Genomic DNA, 19123 nt, shown 5'->3' with positions numbered 1-19123 from the left:
GTAATTCTATCACAGAAGTCAATAAACAGCGCCATAGAAAAAAAAAACATACACCTTAATATCCAAATAATATACAACACTTTTTATTTGTATATTTTTAAGCACTAAAGTATAGACGGTAGTAAAAACGAATATATTGGTCGAACATAATGCTATCGTTTTATTTTTTTTCTGCTACCTGAGAAAGTTCCTTGCAACGGCCATAGCACACAAAGTAGCTAATAGCTGCATGTACTTACTTTTGCCGCAATCATTTTCTTTCCTCGCACACATTTTTTTCTGCACTCCAGTATTGCAACCAAATAACATAAAACCGTGTGCTTTTTTAGGCACGTAGTACGTGTATGCTACGACTATGATCAGCTGGTTTAGTGTTACGTTTTTGTATTAATAGTCAAAGGTGTTACCCATTTTGTTCAACGCTTGGTTTTAACCTAACCTAAAACGTGTTGTGTAGTGTTTGAAAGAATATTTTGTTATATGAGTAAATGTTGGAAAAATGTAATGTGTATCATAGGTGCAAAATGCCTTTACTGCACTCGAGAAACTTTTCAATATGGAGAATTTCACTCATTTGCAGCAGGTTATGAAATTTGAAATCACAAGAAAAATAATATTTGGTATTCTTATATCGGCTAATAATTTCGTATTTTAAAATTTAAAGCAATATTGGCCTTGTAAAATAAACTAGACTCTCAGAATATTAAAACTTCACGGAAAAGGTCTGAGGTTTTTTCTATTAAATAGTTCAGACTACTTAATTAATTATAGTAGTGTGTTTGCACGTTTGATAATTGATTAAATTAACATGTTTGGATTCAAATAATAAAGCCTAATTATCTTTCAGATAGTAACGGTATCTATAGCAAGAAGTGGGATATCCCACAGAAGTTTTGCATTATTGTTTATTCTTTTAAAAATAGTGCTGGCTAAAAGTCCCGATCAAATGTGTGAAAAATAAATAATTATATTTGCTTTTTAATCTCATTATAATTATAATTTCATTTTTAATCAAAGTTTTTATATCATCTAAAGTTTAATTGTAACTTTCAACTTGTAATTTCCATTAGATTTGCATTGGGCGATCAGCAGATTTACTGATAATATTAGTTTGTAATTTATTATGAAACAGGCCCCTGTGCGTGTTTTACCAACTTATCGTTTTATTATTACATACATTATTATTATTTGCTTCTGACTACAATAAAAGTGACCTGTTTTGTCACTTTGCTTATATGTTCCTCATTTATCAATGTTATGCGTATTACTACATGAACTACATTAAAACTACTTTTCAATTCATCCTGTCAATTATTTCAGATTTAGTTCTGTTTATTAAATTATAAGGTTTCAAACGCACCACTTCATGTTAATTCTTTCTACAACCATTTCTCATAGCAAATTAGTCAAATGAAGAACGTCTAGTTACCAGCGTAGCTTACTTGAGTGTTTCAAATTATTATTGTTTTACAGTGACGTTGGTAGCGAGCTCATTGCAAAACATGTGGCCATACTGAACAGGTGGTTCCTATTATAGCGTTGTAGATTGGTTGTAGCCTGGGCAAATGCAGCCAAAAACAGCTGTTCTGCCATTGCTCGCAGACCTTGTTATTTAATAATCTTGTGAGGTAAAATTTATAAATCATACACGAAAATGATTGTAATTTTGAAGTATAGCAACTTTAATTTTTATACATCAAAGTTAATTAGATCAAAATTTAGTATTGACTTTTTATATTAAAATTAATAGATACATGATTTGTTGTCACACTAAGTTAAATCATTAATTATTTGATACTAAAGTAGACAGAAATTCCATTAATTTGGACCACTCGTCGTTGAGTTTGTATTAAAAATACCATAGTTGTGTGAGAAAGTCGCAGAAACGCTACTGTCTAAAATTATATTTTTCGCCTTTCTTTTTGTTCCTGACATAATAAATTAATTGATGAGTCATATGAGTTTCGATGGTTCACAATAAGTCCATCTGTTTGACTTGATAAAATAGTTTATGTATTCGACACAAATCTGTAACTTATATCAGCAAAATTTGTCAGTGGCTCACTCTCATCAACTTGAATAAAATTGCATCAAAATACTTTAACATGGGGATGGAACATCTAGTTGTATAAATAGTCAATAGTACGTAAAACTATAAACATTTACGAAATGTATGAATGTAATATTTTGCATTCTTGATACTCTAATATGGCATACCTAAGTAAATAAGTATAAATTATAAATAAATAGTAATTAAAAATTTTATAATTTGTAAAAGTTATATATCAGTAAACAGTATTAGTTTTAATAGTAAATAATAGGCCTATATATTTTAAATGGGTTTGAACACAGGAATAACAACGAGTTCGAGATTGGACAAAGTTCAATCGGTATTCAATCAAATATGCATCAAAGGTTTAAATGACATTCAAAAGTCAGTTGTTTGGAAATTGATACGCTGTCCCAAAAAGACTTGTTTTAGTCAAAGACTGTATTTTGTCAAGCTAAATATAAAAGTGCATATCTCATTGAAAGTTTGTACAGCTAGTTAAAGTCCACCAAAAACATAATTTCATTTGAGTTTTTGTTATCTTTTATTTTCAAGGTAAAAGTCAACAATTTATAACATAAAAGTCTCGTCATGTACTAATATTGTAAACCATTTACATAAAAGAGAGAGTAAAATATTAAGGTTCTAGGTGGTTGAATGAAGATTTATTTTTGCTAAATGGTCTTCTTAAAATAAAACGTACGGTAATAACTGTATCCTGAATAAAAACTGCACCATCACCACAAATATAAATTACCAATGTACCAATTAAAAAAATATGTCATTAATTTGGATTAATTGTTTGTCTATTCAGGTACAATGTATACACATTTCATATTGTATTAAATTTTTTTCTGCAAAAAATAATATGTAATTAAGTATTAAGTAATATTAATTAAGTAATTAATCTATATTAAGTAGAAAACTTGGTACATAAGTAAAATATGAATTTACTTATACTTTAATAAATCGTATTATATTACCTCAGTTTTCCAAATTCGTCCAACCTTTTTTTAGTAAAATAACCACTTAAAACTGTATCTTAAACTTAAAGCAAAATAACATATACATAACCTATCAGTCATCCCTAAATATATTCGTGTCCCATGCAAACCCTTTTTAAATAATATTTCAACTTAAAATTCAAAGTAACATACACATGGTTTTATAGATTTATCACTGAGAATTTTTTTTATGGAGAAAAATCCCTAAAAACTCTGAATGTCTTTCTGAATCGTCTGGTAGGAAATATATATCAAAGTTAATAAAATTATATTTCTGAAAAGATTTACTTGAAATAGCTTTATTTCTATCTAAATATTTTTTAAACAATTATTTATAAATTTCTCGTTCCACATATAACACACATAAAATAGGGGGTTTACATGATAAATAACTTGTGTGTGACTTAAGGTATCTCTTGAAAAGCTACGTCACTAGTCACGTGATCACTACAGTCAGCTGATGTCACAGGCGTCCCAACTGATCAGCTGATTTGTGTCATGTTTGTTGTTCTGGTCAGTGGTTCGAGTGAGGTGGCACCGCTTGATGGCCTAGTGCCTTGGCGGTTTAGTTTACTTTTTTTATAGTAATTGTGTGTTTTTATGTGAGTGCTTGGTTTATTTATTGTAGTGGAACTTAACAAACAGTAATTATTTTTACGAAATTCTAAACGAAACAATGATTAAGTAAGTATATATTTCTTTTTAGATGGTAAACATATTTTTTTTGCTCTTAGTTTACATTAATGATAGTGTGTGTGAAAATAAACTATTGTAAATATTTTAAGTAACGGATAAAATACTACGAAACTTTAAATGTTATACCACTTGCGGGTAAGGGAGAAATAATATTTATGGATATTTTGATTATCATGAAGTCTAACCTAAGGATCCAATAGTAGTTTGATTTAGCCAGTATAACATTTTATGAACTTATCCATTTTAGAAACTACTTTAGACTTCCTTACGTAAAAGGAGATTTCGGATTTTGAATAGTGTGAGAAATGCTTATTTTTTTTATATATTTTAAAACTACATGTAAATAAAACACATTTAAAACCATAATACCGTTACTAGATGATTGCAAACCATACAGTACACATATAAAAAAAGTTTTAAATATGTCTAACTAGTTTCAAAAATAATATTAAAAAAAAAAACTTTTTGTATGAAACATTTCACGAGTAATATCACGAGGTATTGCTGTACATCTATTTTCACTTCAACAATCATCTTTATAAGAATGAAAAATACGAAAATAATAGATTTGTATGCTGCAAATATATGCAACTTTAACAAATGCTAAATGCGTTTAATTAACGTTTAGCCAAAATTTTAATAAGATTCCACTCGAAATGTCATAACGAAAAATAAAATCAATACACAACAACACTTGTATCCAGGTCGATTTAATTTATCTCGTAAATACAGACGGTGTCCAATTTAACCAATTTTAGGTTAATTGTAATCTATGTTTACATTTCCTTGTGTTGACTGATACCGGATGTGGAAACGAAGCTAACCCATAGTTGAGGCAAGTGAATACTGTCACATTGTCACTCTGTTGTCAAAGTGTCAAGTGACCTTGGACCACGCTAACAAGCCGATCAGCTGGTGATAATTATCCAAACACCTGTTAACAGTTTTATCTATGTCTTCCACCTTGTCCAACTGTTTAGAGCCAAAATTAGAAGCTCAATAACAGCTGCCTTGATTAATATTGTATGACGTTTATGTTAAGGATCATCTGGAATCATTATCACTACTTTGTTGATTGAAGTTGTCATCCATGTGTGGGATAGAAATACAGTTTAGGACCCAGCTTCACACCATAGGATGCTAGGCTCAAGCTTGAAATGTTTTACATATTACTTTAGGCTTAAGCCGATATTATGACATGGATAAAATAATTGCTGATATACAGGATTAGAACTTACAACTTCTAGTACTAAACTCGTGTGCTCTACCACTATACCAGCACACTCCCAAAACATGTCAATCGTCAATAAAATATTACTCTTACATAATAATTTCTTATTTCCTATATCATAACGCCACATTTTTATGAAAGAAGACTATAAAATATGTTATCAACAAATCAAGGGCTACATGGACAGATGAATAGCAGACGGTTTATGGCTGGCTTCAATGAGATACGTCAGCATCTGCCAACTTGTTTGTCTGTCGTATTTCAAATTTATTTTTGTGTTTACGTCGTTTTCATAAATTCTTTCATTGTTACGCATGAAATATAATATATACAAAAAATAAGTTGATAAGGTGCTTTATGTAACAAAATTTATTATTTAGAAGACAACGTAAGATTTCTGGTAATTAAATTTAAATGTTTAAATTCATTAACATAGTAAAAATTCAAATCTAAACCTTACTACACCTTTATTTTTGTTTCCCATTCTTAACTAATTTGTTTGTAGAAGTCTTTAGGTTGGTAGGTAGGTTTTAAACGTGTTAATACACTCTTAACTGTCATGATTCCTTTATATTAAACATTTAAGTCTGAAAAATAAACATATTCCTAACACCAACACAATTGTTTTCTCTATGTTTGTTACATTTAGAGGGGACACCCAACAATTAATTATGTATGTGTTCAGTTTTTTTTAAAGATACATTTAAGACTCCAAGTAGGACTAACGCATTAAATATGAATAACAAAGCTATGCTGAACATAAAGATACCAAACTTAAAAATGCAATGAGGATGCTCCTAAAGACCATTTTATTACCATCTCCAACACTAATGTGGTAATAAATGGGGGATTGCGATAGTAAAATCTCCTTACTATTACTTCCTGTACTAATAATTCACAGTTTGTGAATGACAAAATATTTTTTGTGTTTTGTATGCTATATACATTTATATTTATGCGTGCCAAGCTATATAAACATAGCTATTCAACTTTAATCAGTGATTACTCTTTGATTGACTTTAGATCAAATTTTCCTCTTGTGCTGTGTATTTGGCAAAGACAACGTATCACCGACAACCAAACAGTGGTCAGCTGTTTAGCATGCAGCCTGCAGACCTGGTAGGAGAGAGTGGGGCTTCCTGTTACAATCGCAGCTAATTTACATTCCCAGACAATAGCCCTATCTCCTAGTTTACACGTTTGTTTGGGTCATTCAGCAATATACATAAGTAGACATTTTAACTCTAGATGGAGGAATTGAACGTCATATAGGGAGGTATCATGAAAGGAACACCAAAATGTCATGAAAGTGAGTTTGCAACTAAGAAATTCTGGCTGGGAAACATGGTTTGTTGGTTATTTAATTCGTTTATAACCCGGGAACGAAGGAAAAAGGTTAGTCACTGATAAACATGGATTTTGAGTGTTTTAAAATGCCAGGGTACATATGCATTTGTGTAGCCTAAATTCAAAAATGTTATCCCTTTTTGTAAAACTTTTTAAAATATATTTATAAGCTGGATATTTCTTTCCTTTCATCTTAAAGCTTAAAAGGTTTTTGCCAGTGGGGAATCAAATATTAGTGGCATATTTGATTGGGGTATTTGATTATCAGGATTTCCTCCACAAATGGTTTCATAAAATAATAATTTGTACGTTCAAATTTACTATGTTCATACTTTTCAAATGATTTTCATTACACTCTCGGCCATGTAATGATTGACAGCGATAAATAGAATCGTTGTAACAAAATATAAAATAAGTAAATCTATATAGTTTAAAGTACTTGTATACTTTATATAATGATGTAAAGTATTCAAGTACCTATAATTCTAAAACTTGCGCTAACCTAGTTTGAATGAAAATTAAATGGAATGAGTGGGTTTTAAATTTAAATGACAAACAACTGTTTCTTAAAATAATAGCTTTCATACAGTTCCATAAATCTTATTCATAATTACACGTCATAAACACAACCGGAATTGATTTATATGACAGGATTCGAAGAGGACTGAAATAAACTGTAGGGTAAGTGAGATAAAATGTGAAAAACCCTCATTTGTAAAGTGCAATAACGGCTGAAATATTGTTGTCAGCATTCATCATCTTGCTTGACTGGTGCTTTCGGATTTTCATACTAGTGTCTTCAATTATTTCTAAACAATTACGATGATAAAGCGAAAAGTGTTTTCTTCTTTCGGATGCTAGATACGTTTTGCGGTTTAAACAAAATAATGCGGGAATCTGTTTTGTTATTTTCTTAACGAGTTTGGAATTTTGACGATGTTTATGTCTAGACTCTGCCCTCGTTAAATACTTGGACTTTTTGTTTGGTAGAACTATTAATTTTGATCAATGAAAAATGTGGCCTGAGTTCGAAACTGAGCTTGCTTGTAATCGAATCAATAACCCGAGTATTGGGAATTGATCACTTTGACCACTAGACTACACGAAATTTCTACAGGTCATGAAATCTCCTGTTGTATTCTCTGTCGATAATATCGACACAATAAACTCACATAAACTCATAAACACATAAACTCTAAACTTATGGCTTAAATCGTTTCATAAATAGAAAACAATAAATAATCAATGTATAACTATAGTTTTTGACACCTTTTGACAATATTGTTTTCCTTAGAAGTTTTAAATAAAGCACTAAATAACGATTGGATTCCATTTTCTTCAAACCGTTTGGAAATCATTCCTCAATACGACGGTTATAAATATACCCTAAAATGATTGCGAGTTCAATTAATATTTTTACTGTTGATTTATTTAAAGACGTACGTCTAAAACTTGCCTGATTCAAAATCTTAAAGCTATAATATGTGATCTAATTAAGGGTTTATTATGGATCTGGATGTCAATTATTATTAAGATATTATTTATTATATCTCAAAATGGTAAATGTATACAACTGATATCAGGAATACTTTGGTTAGAGATGTAACAATATGAAGAACGTAAAAAATAGCTATTTAAACTTACAAGCTAGCTGCATGAGACTAATTCAAGGTTTATGTTTCATATCACCAAGGATTTCTTAAATTTTAAATCAAAATCTTATCAAATAATTGATCTTATTATTAAAATACTTATTATAAAACATAATTTATTTGCCTTTCAAAATAAACTAACTCCTAAGTTTCATACATACATGAACGTGCACTTAAAGTTTTAAAGGAAATAACGCAGAACAGATGGCAGTGAAATATTCATGGTAGAATGATCTCGTTGGAACGTCAGACTGTTGGGGTGGGGGTTGCTATATTGGCCAATTACCAGTAAGGATGGTGATGACAGCAACGCTCTCAACCCTTGCCCATATCACCCACAGTGCGCACAGATAGTCACTGTCGGTGCTGCTACTGACAGTGATCACTTTTCCTAAATATTCTGCAAAATACTCTTGCCTGATGTCTTTCCAATTTATCCAACGTATTTATTCACTGTAATATTTTCGTGAATGCAAGTTGTATGTTGATATGCAAAAAAAGTGTTCGTTCTGTTGTATTTTGTACATGGTTAATAAACGTATTCTAAATAAGACCATATTAAGGACTATGTTTTGTGTAGAAGTTTATATAATTGTCTTAAATTAAATCTTGGAGGAGCAAGCTGGCTTAGTGGTAGAACTTGGGACTTCGGTCTAGAAGGTCCCGGCATCAAATCCCTCCAATTACCAATAAGTTTCATCAAAGCAGTAATATATGCTGAGACCCCTCTTGATCTAGTCTACAGAAGATCTTAGTGTAATACAAAGATTATTTAAAGTATCAAAATATAGTATTTTATAGCCTATTTAGAATAGCTAAATTAAGTTTATTGCTAATTAAACAAAGTTGATTGAATTACAGAATTGAAAATTAGTTATATTTAATCATTGCTCTTTATGGGAAATAAAAAAACAAATTTTAAAATGTTCTCCGAAAAATCCACTTTAAAATGACCAGCTATTTCGAGTATACAATTAATGTATAAAATGACTGATTTTGACGGAATCTGTTTTAATGGAATGTATACTTTGTCGGAATACTAAGTCAACGAAAACACATTGTAATTCTGACTAAGGGCAGCTGGTTGTCTAAGGTGAGTCGTTTAATAAATATTAAATGGGTGGACAGGGTACAAAACTTAGTCAAACGGTTGGAACGAAGGGTATTAAACACTAAGTAGTCAAAAATCCAAACAATACTTAATATGCGATATTTAATTGGCAATATTTCCTTGATAGAGCAAACAATTTATTTTGATAGTTACTTCTACTAACTCTCATATTAGCATTTCAAATTCTTATAACATGAATTTATACACAACTAACGTTTATTTAAAATCCATGTTTTAGCCCCTGAGCTGTATAATAACTAAAAATAGGCTCTACCTTCGTCACTGCAGCTCAAAATCTTGTGCTGTAACTATGTTACGGCCGTTTCGGCATTACAATGCCATCGTCAGACTACAAAAACACAAACCCAAAGCTTACACCGAAAATAATTTGGACGATATAATTTTAAACTACACACATAGTTACACATAGTTACATAGTACATAGTTACATAGTTACATAGTTACACCACAAGATTTTGAGCTGCAGTGACGAAGGTAAAGCCTATTTTTAGTTTTAACGTTTATTGATTGCTTGTTTAACCATCCAGTGGCTCAAGAAAAAAAAATGTTTGTGCTTTGATGTCAAGAGATGACAAACACAATTTAAAATTCAAATGTTGGTGCTGCCATCAAGTATATCTCTCTTTGTTTCCTTGAGTGACTGGTTCGTATTATGTAAAGTGTCACTACAAACTATAAGGCTGAGTTAAGGAATGGATAGAGTTCTTTACTCTAATTCTGAATGTTGCTGGCTTGAGTTTTGTATCACTTTACTTGATCCACTCTAGTGTTTTATGGATTAATTTTTTTTATTTTGATCTAATACCAATCCAGTTTATTGTTGGCAAAATACCAACTGGAATAAGTAACACATGGGCGATGGATCATCTAATGGATAAAAATGCTTATGCTATAAATTATTCGCGTATCATTTTGATAAATTGTAAGATGATTGTTTAATAATTAAGTAGATAAAAATGTTTGACTACGTTATGTCAAATGATAGAAAAATATTTTAAGATTTTTTTGTATCTAGTTTACTTAGGCTATTTTTGTATAAAAGTCCTACACTCAAGTTCAGATAACATGCTATGCAATTTTGTGATATGATAACGAAAGTTAACACAAAAACACAACAACCTTATGTTATACACTTAACATACACTTGTGACATATCCTAGATAATTTATTATTTACTTAAATCAAAGATTAAGTATTTTTACAAAACACGCTATTGATTTTCAAAATATCAAAGTTGTAGCCTCCACCTCAAATTACCTCGAACGTATAGGTCTAAAAACCACAGAGATCAGCACAAAAACCATTTAAAGATCATCATTGACCAAGAAGGCATTGATTCAAGTAATACTTGGTACAATTGTAGAGAAAGTAAAATTTAAAAGCTCTGTAAGCTTTGAAAGACGTAGTACATAATGGTCAACGAACGCTGGGTAAACGTACGAGATATGTAAACAAGTCAACCCCACTACACATTCCAAGGACATCCAACCCCGTCCCTATCAATATAATCATTGACTATTGGATACTGAAGTAGACATCCCATCTATATGGATCAGCTGTCGCCAATTTGTATTAAAAACGAATATAGTTGTGTGAGCCAATCACAGAATGCGCTAGTGTCTAAATTATATTTTTTGTTGCTGACATAGTTGATGGGTCTTATCAGTTGCAATAGCTCACAATATTCCATTCTATTAGTTTGATTTGGTAAAAAGTACATTAACATAAATTCTAAATTGTTACTTTAGGTCAGCACAATCTGTTGGCGGTTCAGAACAACTACGACGATTTTGATTAGAAAACTGGTGACAACTTGAACATGGGGGTATAATGTACGACCTCACCCTATGAACGCCACTTACTACTTGTCACTGTGCGGAAGTCAAGTCACCCTAAAGATGGCACGCTGTACCGATGCCGAAACGTTGGTGAATGATAGTGTTAAGTCTTTTTTCACACAGTCAATATCCGAATATAATGGGAGCATATTCGGGAAGATGAAAAAAAGAATAAAATCACTTTACTATATAAAGTCCGGTTATATTATAATTTAATCGATATTTTTTTATATTATTTCTTCAGAAGTCAGCTGTGTGTCAATAGCAAACCAATCATCGTAAAGTTACTTCTACACAATTAAACAGAAATGGCTAGTCTTCCAGTCAACTATACTCCGAGCCAACAATTAATAATTATAAATTGTACTCTCCCAAAGTCCAAAGTTTGCCCCAAGTTTGATTCAAACTTGTCCATCAACTGCTTTTAGTCAAATAGAACGTTGGTTGGTGATTAGAATTTACCGTAACGTGGTTACCAGAGAAGTTTAACAAGAACATCGATCCAGTAGTAAAACCAGTTTTCTGAAACGGTGAATCTTTTTTTACGAATTTATAGAGAAGTTATTAAAGGCCCCTTATTCTTTATGGATTTTATTATATTTTGGTATAATTTAATATAAATAAGTCACGTATGATAAAACGTCTTGTAACTTATCTCCCTCAAATGATACATACAGTACCAGTCTCCATTCATTGATTGGGATTTATTCATTGGGATTGGAGGTAAATTTGGGAGTTTTGCATATTTCATGCGCTAATAATCAATACTATGTAGATTAGTTACATCATTAAACAGGATAATCGTATAAATGGGGTTTTCAAAATATGTAGTCCGCAACAGAAAAGAGTAAAAGGCAATTTGCCGCCAGAGGTGGAGTTTATTGGAGCATTTCTGCCCACTGAAAAGCCACCTAACAACATCAGGGTGCCAATCATGGCTTTATTCCTGACATATATTTTAGACCAATTTTGTTGAACGAGGAGGATTTTTTATAGATTTGTTTAGGATTGAGTAGCCAACTAACATAATAAGAGGAGTAATTGTAACTACAACTATAGTTACAATTGCTCAGGAATCTTGTTGAAAAGATGTTGATTAATGTTATCGTACTGCAACATTGCTTTCAATTAACCTAACAATTTATTTGTAATATTAAATCATATAAATTATATTTGTATCGTATGCCAAAGACCAATATTATTAATATGGTACGGATTTATTGCTTTATAAAATTTCTGCCAAATACAAGTCGCTCTTTTCCATCTGTTGTGTCTGTTTCATATAACAAAACAGAAAAAAAAATTATGTTAATATTTGTTGAACTATCCTATTTAGATTTTTTGTCAATTTCCTCGTCAGAGTCGAAGGTATAAGGTTTCTATTTCCAAACCATACCCCACATGGTTGGGCTATGAACGCATTTTTTCCCCTTAGCGTTCCAAATCCGTTGTGTTTTTTTTTTTTTTTTTTTTTTTTTTTTACCGTATTGTGTTAATTTTAAAATTGGTTTAGTATACGTCATAAGAACCCGTTTACTACGCCTGGAAAAGTGTTCCCTGGTTAATAATTAATTGTTCATATTAATATCAATGTAGAAGTTATAGTAGTTCCAATAATTGTATTAATTCCGTCATATATTATTTTGAGGAAGTTTTTAATGAAAGTTGGAGACGTAGCACTGGTTTTTCATACAAACTAGTACTAAAATACAAAATAATAGCTGTTGCTTCTAACATAAGTAACACTTTGAACAACGTATTAACTTTATATATTTTTACTCACAATATAATATGATAAGTTAATACCTGTTACTAGGTGGTTTTAAACAAATGCATCGTATTATTTTTTTGTTGACCTTTTACGTAACTTAAATACTGAAAACAAATCAAATGGTAAAAAATCTACTATTTGGTGACAACATTTATTACACCATCGGTAATTTTAATAGCTTACAAAGCCAACTCTTTTATAACTGAAGGTGAAACACAAGACCAGTGTTATAGACCTGAACAGCCCAAGTAACACATGTCCATTACAACTCCGGCATCTGCACGTAATATCTTTGTCGATAGCCATCACTCATTTATTACCCGATATTTACTTCAGACAATAATCTTTAACTTGTATAACTTAGGATTTATGGCTGAACTTTTCTTTCAGCTCAATATTTTATTTTTTTAAAGTCTTCTATGTTTTATTACAGATTTACTGAAACAATACACTTTTTGGTTTTAGTCATAACAACACGGGTAACGGACCAATTAGGTTCGAAGGATTGAGATAAAAGAAGTAAAATTGTAATGATTCGAACTTCAACTAATCAGCTGTTCAGGCCAATTGAATTGTTGAGTAGTTCAATTAGTGATTGGTACAATGTTTCGTTGCATCACTGTCAGTGGCTATGAGAGGTTATAAACAAAAACATGACCTCTCTTAGAAGCTATGAATATTGATTTTCAGTTATTAAAACACTGCCGTAAGCAAAGTAGTGTACGCAACTCGCGTAAATAGTGTTAATGACACTCGTAGATGTTTTTAAATGTTCTACTCGTTTCGTTAACAGTATCTTTACGCAATCGTTGCGTAAACTACTATTACAAAACTTGTACTATCTTTCTTACTGGCAATATCGTTAATGTTACAGCTACGGTTAATGATACACAATTTTGCAAATATTCGAAGGAAAACATTTACCTGGTTATGGTATCCAAACTAAACTAAACTGTTTTTTTTGACAAACTAAAATAGTAACCTAAAATAGTAACATAACATGGTCATTTCAAGGTTTTATTTTTAGTAAAATTTACTCATTTTCGGTATATTATTACTATAAACAATGCGTGTAAGGTTTATATTTTTCACCGTTTTACTTTTTATGTTTAAGGAATCATAGAAATACTGACACAAAAAACATAAACCTTTCAACTACCTTTTTTTAGGTAAAGTATAATGTTGTCCTAAACATAAGGCTGCAATAGTTAAAGGTGTCTTTTAATTTATGCAATAATACATGGCCAAAGAATGAATCACCTGATACTGCCAAAATGAGCCTCTGTTTTTGAAAGACTTAGCTGTTTCATACTGCGGATTGAGCACATTATCAGGTCATCATGTACATTCTAAACTATTGAATGTGCTCTATTTGCAAACTTAAAAGCTGCAGTCTTTCAAACTATACGGGGTCGTTTTGACAGTAAACCAGTTAATTTAAACCCGTTTTATTTAATTTAAACTATCCAAAGACCAATACATCAATACATATAAAAAAGTACAGTAAGGTTAATATAAAACATTGCTACCTGCAACGGCCCTTTTGAGTTAATACCACAACATTGAATCGTAAACGTAAACAATCTATATTTAGGATTAGTTAGAATTGCGTATCCTCTTGGTAACATAATACAACTATGCTATTTCTGCTCCACTCAACAATATAAATTTGAGTTGGAGCTTACATGATAAAACTTATCCTATTTATCAAACCGGAACCCAGTTTGCTCGCTTCACTGGTTTAGCCGTTGCCAGTTTAAATTAGTCGCAGCCAGCTCAACTTTGCACTCTGAAATACAAGACGAGTACATGTAAAATGTCAATGAATGTATATAGTAATTTCTCTCTCAATGTAACAGTGTTCAGTTACCATCATGTTTAACGAAAACTTATTCTAATTCTACAATACAACATTTATCAGATGTTTCAATTTTAATGATCCCGTAGGTGTTTGATAAAAAGTTAGTTTGTCAAAAGTTTGTTTTTACAAAATAAAATTTTAAATTAATATTAAGAAATTTGTGAAATTAGCATATTTTTGTTAAACAAAAACAAAAGCAGTGTGCAAAATAAACGTAGAAAGAATGAAAGAAAAATGTCCGTCCCATAAAACATTCCTTGCAAAGTATTTCAATGTATCTTTAGTACATAACAAAAAGTATGAACAGTTGAAACTTTTTTCACGATCGTTTGTTTTTAGTACATAGCATTAAGTATGTTTAGATGTTATTGTTTAATTTTTTGTTTACCAAACGCGTGCAAAAAACTGGTTTTATTCAAACAAAATAATATCCGCAATCATACACACCACTGTTGTTACAAAACGCATTCAAATTTAATTTAAAGTAATAATTAAAGGAAGAAAAAACATCATAAACACATCGAACATACATTTGAATTTGCAAATGAATCAATCTATCTCAGTTTGCAATTATTTCAATCACATTTTCCTTTTGCTTTTTTCCATTTGCTTCTAGGATAACAATGAAAATATGAAAAAAAGTTCATTACTATTTGTATTTTAATTTATATTTTTACACAAGAGACTTTTAACGTATAATTCGTTTAAGGTACGAACTTGTGACCTTTTGTTAGTTTAATATTATCAGTTATTCATTAGAATCACTCATGATGACAAGTCAACTTTGTAAAAGCAGCGAATTTTCTATTTTATTTAAGAAATTTGGACTGGAAAATATTTAGTTGACTACCAAAAATTTGCCCAAGCGTAGGCACTAATGGATTTTTATTTTTGTTCAAAAGGCATAACCCTTAAGACACCTTTACGATACATAAGTTTATTTTTAGCTATTCTTTTAAGTTTCAATGATAAAGTTGTACAGTCAATGGCTATAGCTGAAAGCTTAAATTCACTAACTACATGGTTTTTCACATACTAATATGGTAGTCTTAAGTTTCAAATAATCTGTAACCTAACTAGAACTTATGCCCTTATGAGTCCAATATATGAAAGTAGAGACGCAAAATTTGTCATGAAATATAGCAAAACTCGTTAGTTGAAAAATCATCACATCCACATCTTTTTGCGTAAATGTATAGTAAAAATATTATATTTTGGTTTTTTTACTCTTATAGATGTCTACTAAACACTTGCCTAATATAATTAGATACGCAGTTAAATTTTTGACCATTACAGAAGGAAAGACTGGAAATAAGTTCTTCAAGAAAGATCAGACGGGATGACTGGGTCCATTATGGTCCATGTTTCTGTGAGGATAAAGCAGGGCTGACAACATGAATTAATGAAACTTCCAGTACTATTAATCATCTCTTTTGAGAGAAAAAAATCATCGAGTGCACTTTTATTGCTGCTATTATATCAATATCCATCATTCTTTTTATGACGACAGTTATTTATTAAAATTTTACCATGTTGAAACCTATTTTTACATGCATAGTCAATTAAAAACTATACAATGCAACCGAAACGTTTTTTAGAAGAGTGTATGTAATATTATATGCTAGTATGTAACAGTTTTAATTTGAACCACTTGAATGATTTCTTTCTCCAAAGTTATAATCTATATGCTAATTCTCATATACTTTAAATAAGTTAAGGAAGTGACTATTTGTTTATTAATCTGGCATCGTGTTTTATTTTCCTAAAGCTGTTATAACGAGGTTGTCCAAAATGGTAATTTTTCTGTAATACAGTATTTTGATAATTCCCATGTCAATTATTTTATTTAGATTGGTAAAAGAAAGTCCATGATTTTATCAAAAAGTTCTTATTATATTTGTTTATTCGCTACATTGTTTATAAATAGACTTAAAATATTATCGAGTTTTGTTAGATCGTCATATATTTTTTAAATTATCCCTAAAAACGAGATAACTAATTAACAATTCATATGCAATTGTAATATGGTTATCATGTGAATTATTTAAGGCATACGAAGTGTTAATTAATATTAATTAGTGTTAATCAGTTATTTGAAGACCACTCATATCACCAGAGTAGTTAAGGACATTATGAGGGTACTATCAGGTGATGTCTCTAAAGCAAAATCTAAATCTGTATTTAAATAAAGATATGCATCACGCATAGGTTTCGGTCAACAGTTCAGTTCAGTTTTAATCAGACAGTTTACCTATATTAAAATATTTGAATTGATGGAAATCCGTGTACAATTTCCGATCCAAACTAACTTAAACTATAAATTTAGACTTGGTAAAATGAATTAGTTGGAATGACTATCCCACTCAATTTTTCACCGGCTCTTTATTCTACAATCATTATTTAGGAAGATGTATTTATACAGTTTTACATCATAGACAGTCTTAGATAAACCGTTCAAATAGTAAAGTAAACGATGATTTGAATTGGCTCTGCTTGTCAAGTATCGTTCGTCAGGATATTTTTTTTTATTATTTTAATTTCAAAATTCGGATAAGGAAACTAACAGACTATACATATTCAATAGACGGATGGTTCAAGAACCACAGCGGCGTCACTAAGCTCTTCATATAACAACACTCCTCTCCCCACATTTGACTTGGAAATTTGACTTCTCGACGGATTTTTATTTACTTAATAAGCAGACTACACGAAATACAAGATGTGGCTGGCAATATAGTTTTTATTTGCTCTACACTAACTAATTTTTTACCTAAAATCACTAAATTATATAAGTACATTGGGAGTTATCATAAAATCTATGAAAATATTTTTGGTTACGAATAATTCTTAAAATATAACCACAATATTGTTTATAATAAGTGAAATATGTAGTTGCTTTTAAATTAAAAAAGTAATATATTATTTTTGATGTTAGCATGTAGTTTTGTTTCATCATTACGAAATATTGTGACAAGAGAATTCGTTATTAATTGACTAATTAAATATTGTATTACATATTTCAAAAATGACTCATATCATTCTCTACTTAGAGAAAGACATAGCGTGTTGTTTTAAAATAAACATAATTGGTGGTAATTATTTTAGAACATAGAAGTGCAGTGTTGATTTAACCCTTACAATATTACATTACAATGTGTATAACAATAACGAGCGGCCAATTAAACTCCTGTCACTTTTGAAACCTAAAGTACAATGATCTAAAGTATTGTGGCAATTTCCAGTTGTGATATTAACGATTGTAATAGATTCTGATGACAAATTTATCCCATGATATTCCTTGTGGTCTCTGAGTAGTTGAGCGACGAATGGCAAATTATGAAAAAATATAATGTGTTAATCATAAAGTAAACGGATATAGATTCCAACATGTAGCGTTCGTGTATTTCCAGTTACATTTCTTAGCAAAGTACTCATAATTTCATAAGTACTCATGTGGAAACATGAGAATCAAACCTGGATTACCCCAAAATATTTCCATTTACTTTGAAAAGGGCATGGTTATTTTAATGTTTCGAAGTATACTATTTCTATACTGTATCTACAGCTATAGACGTTATGCCCCTCAATTTATTAATAGGCATACTATACGAGTAGTTTCTTAAGCTATTGATTACACAATTGCCAACCTATTACATCATATAACTAGCTTCTACTGTAGTAAAAAAAAAAAAAAACTGGAAGTGTTATCTCAACGAGTTAACACAGATAGTGAATAAAGTGTGCTTTGTACAACTCGCTGTCACGGTTAGGGTTTTTCTAGGTCAACATTGAGTTGTTTCCTGGTGTAATTAACTTGTAGTTCCCCGCTAAATGCTCATTAAGTCTGCGTTTGTCTTAATAGGAGGGAAAAACTGGACGTATAAACTAGTTAGTAAAATGAGTCCAATTACCTTTCGTATCTGACTCATAAACCAATAATGATTACAAGGCACGAAGAAGAATGAATAGTTGTGTCATAATCATTTGAAGGGAATGTAACGAAAATAGGTTATTTCATTTTGAAACAAAACTAGGCAATTATTATTAGCTAGTATTGTTATTGATTGAATAGCCATGAGCTGAGTGAAATAACAACTCTTTAGGAGACTCATCAGATTTATGATTGCAACGTAAACAATATTTGCATACACCAATGAGCCAAGTAAGCGTCCCATTACGATTTCTAATTCGATTGTGATAAACAACGTAAATAAGTAGCGCTATAAACATTGGTTGTTATAAAGAAAAAATAAAAAAAAACATTTTAATGATGTTTGTTAATTTTTGTGTATCAATTTGGACCTAACCGACAAGTTTTGTAAACTTGGCGAGGCCAAGATGTTGTATTATCCTAAAATAAATATATTAGAATTTTTTGAATTTGAACGTGTATATCGATTGAAAATGTCAAAGAAATTTGTAAACAACTAGCTTTCTTCTACTAGCAACCCGTAAAATAAAGTCAAACACAGCTATGCCATATCACCTAAGAGTCTGTCGTTACCAATATGATTGTGTTAAAATAAAGATATGGACGCCAC

The 19123-nt window shown here is 30.6% G+C and overlaps 1 protein-coding gene across 1 annotated transcript in view; it reads left to right on the top strand.

The window, feature by feature from the left end:
* Positions 1 to 3587: 3587 nt before the first annotated feature.
* LOC129000797 (sodium/hydrogen exchanger 9B2-like) overlaps positions 3588 to 19123 on the top strand; it is a 31734-nt gene continuing 16198 nt past the window's right edge. The window contains exon 1 of the mRNA XM_054427806.1: positions 3588 to 3738. Coding sequence (XP_054283781.1) covers positions 3731 to 3738 — 8 coding nt within the window. The 5' untranslated portion in view covers positions 3588 to 3730. The remainder of the gene's footprint in view (positions 3739 to 19123) is intronic.

The sequence above is a fragment of the Macrosteles quadrilineatus genome, unplaced genomic scaffold, assembly GCF_028750875.1.
Source record: "Macrosteles quadrilineatus isolate MER2022 unplaced genomic scaffold, UCM_ALF_1.0 Scaffold_8__2_contigs__length_117827958, whole genome shotgun sequence".
Classification (NCBI taxonomy): Eukaryota; Metazoa; Arthropoda; class Insecta; order Hemiptera; family Cicadellidae; genus Macrosteles; species Macrosteles quadrilineatus.
The sequence above is the reverse complement of the archived record's forward strand: the minus strand, read 5'-3'. Positions and strand labels throughout refer to the sequence as shown.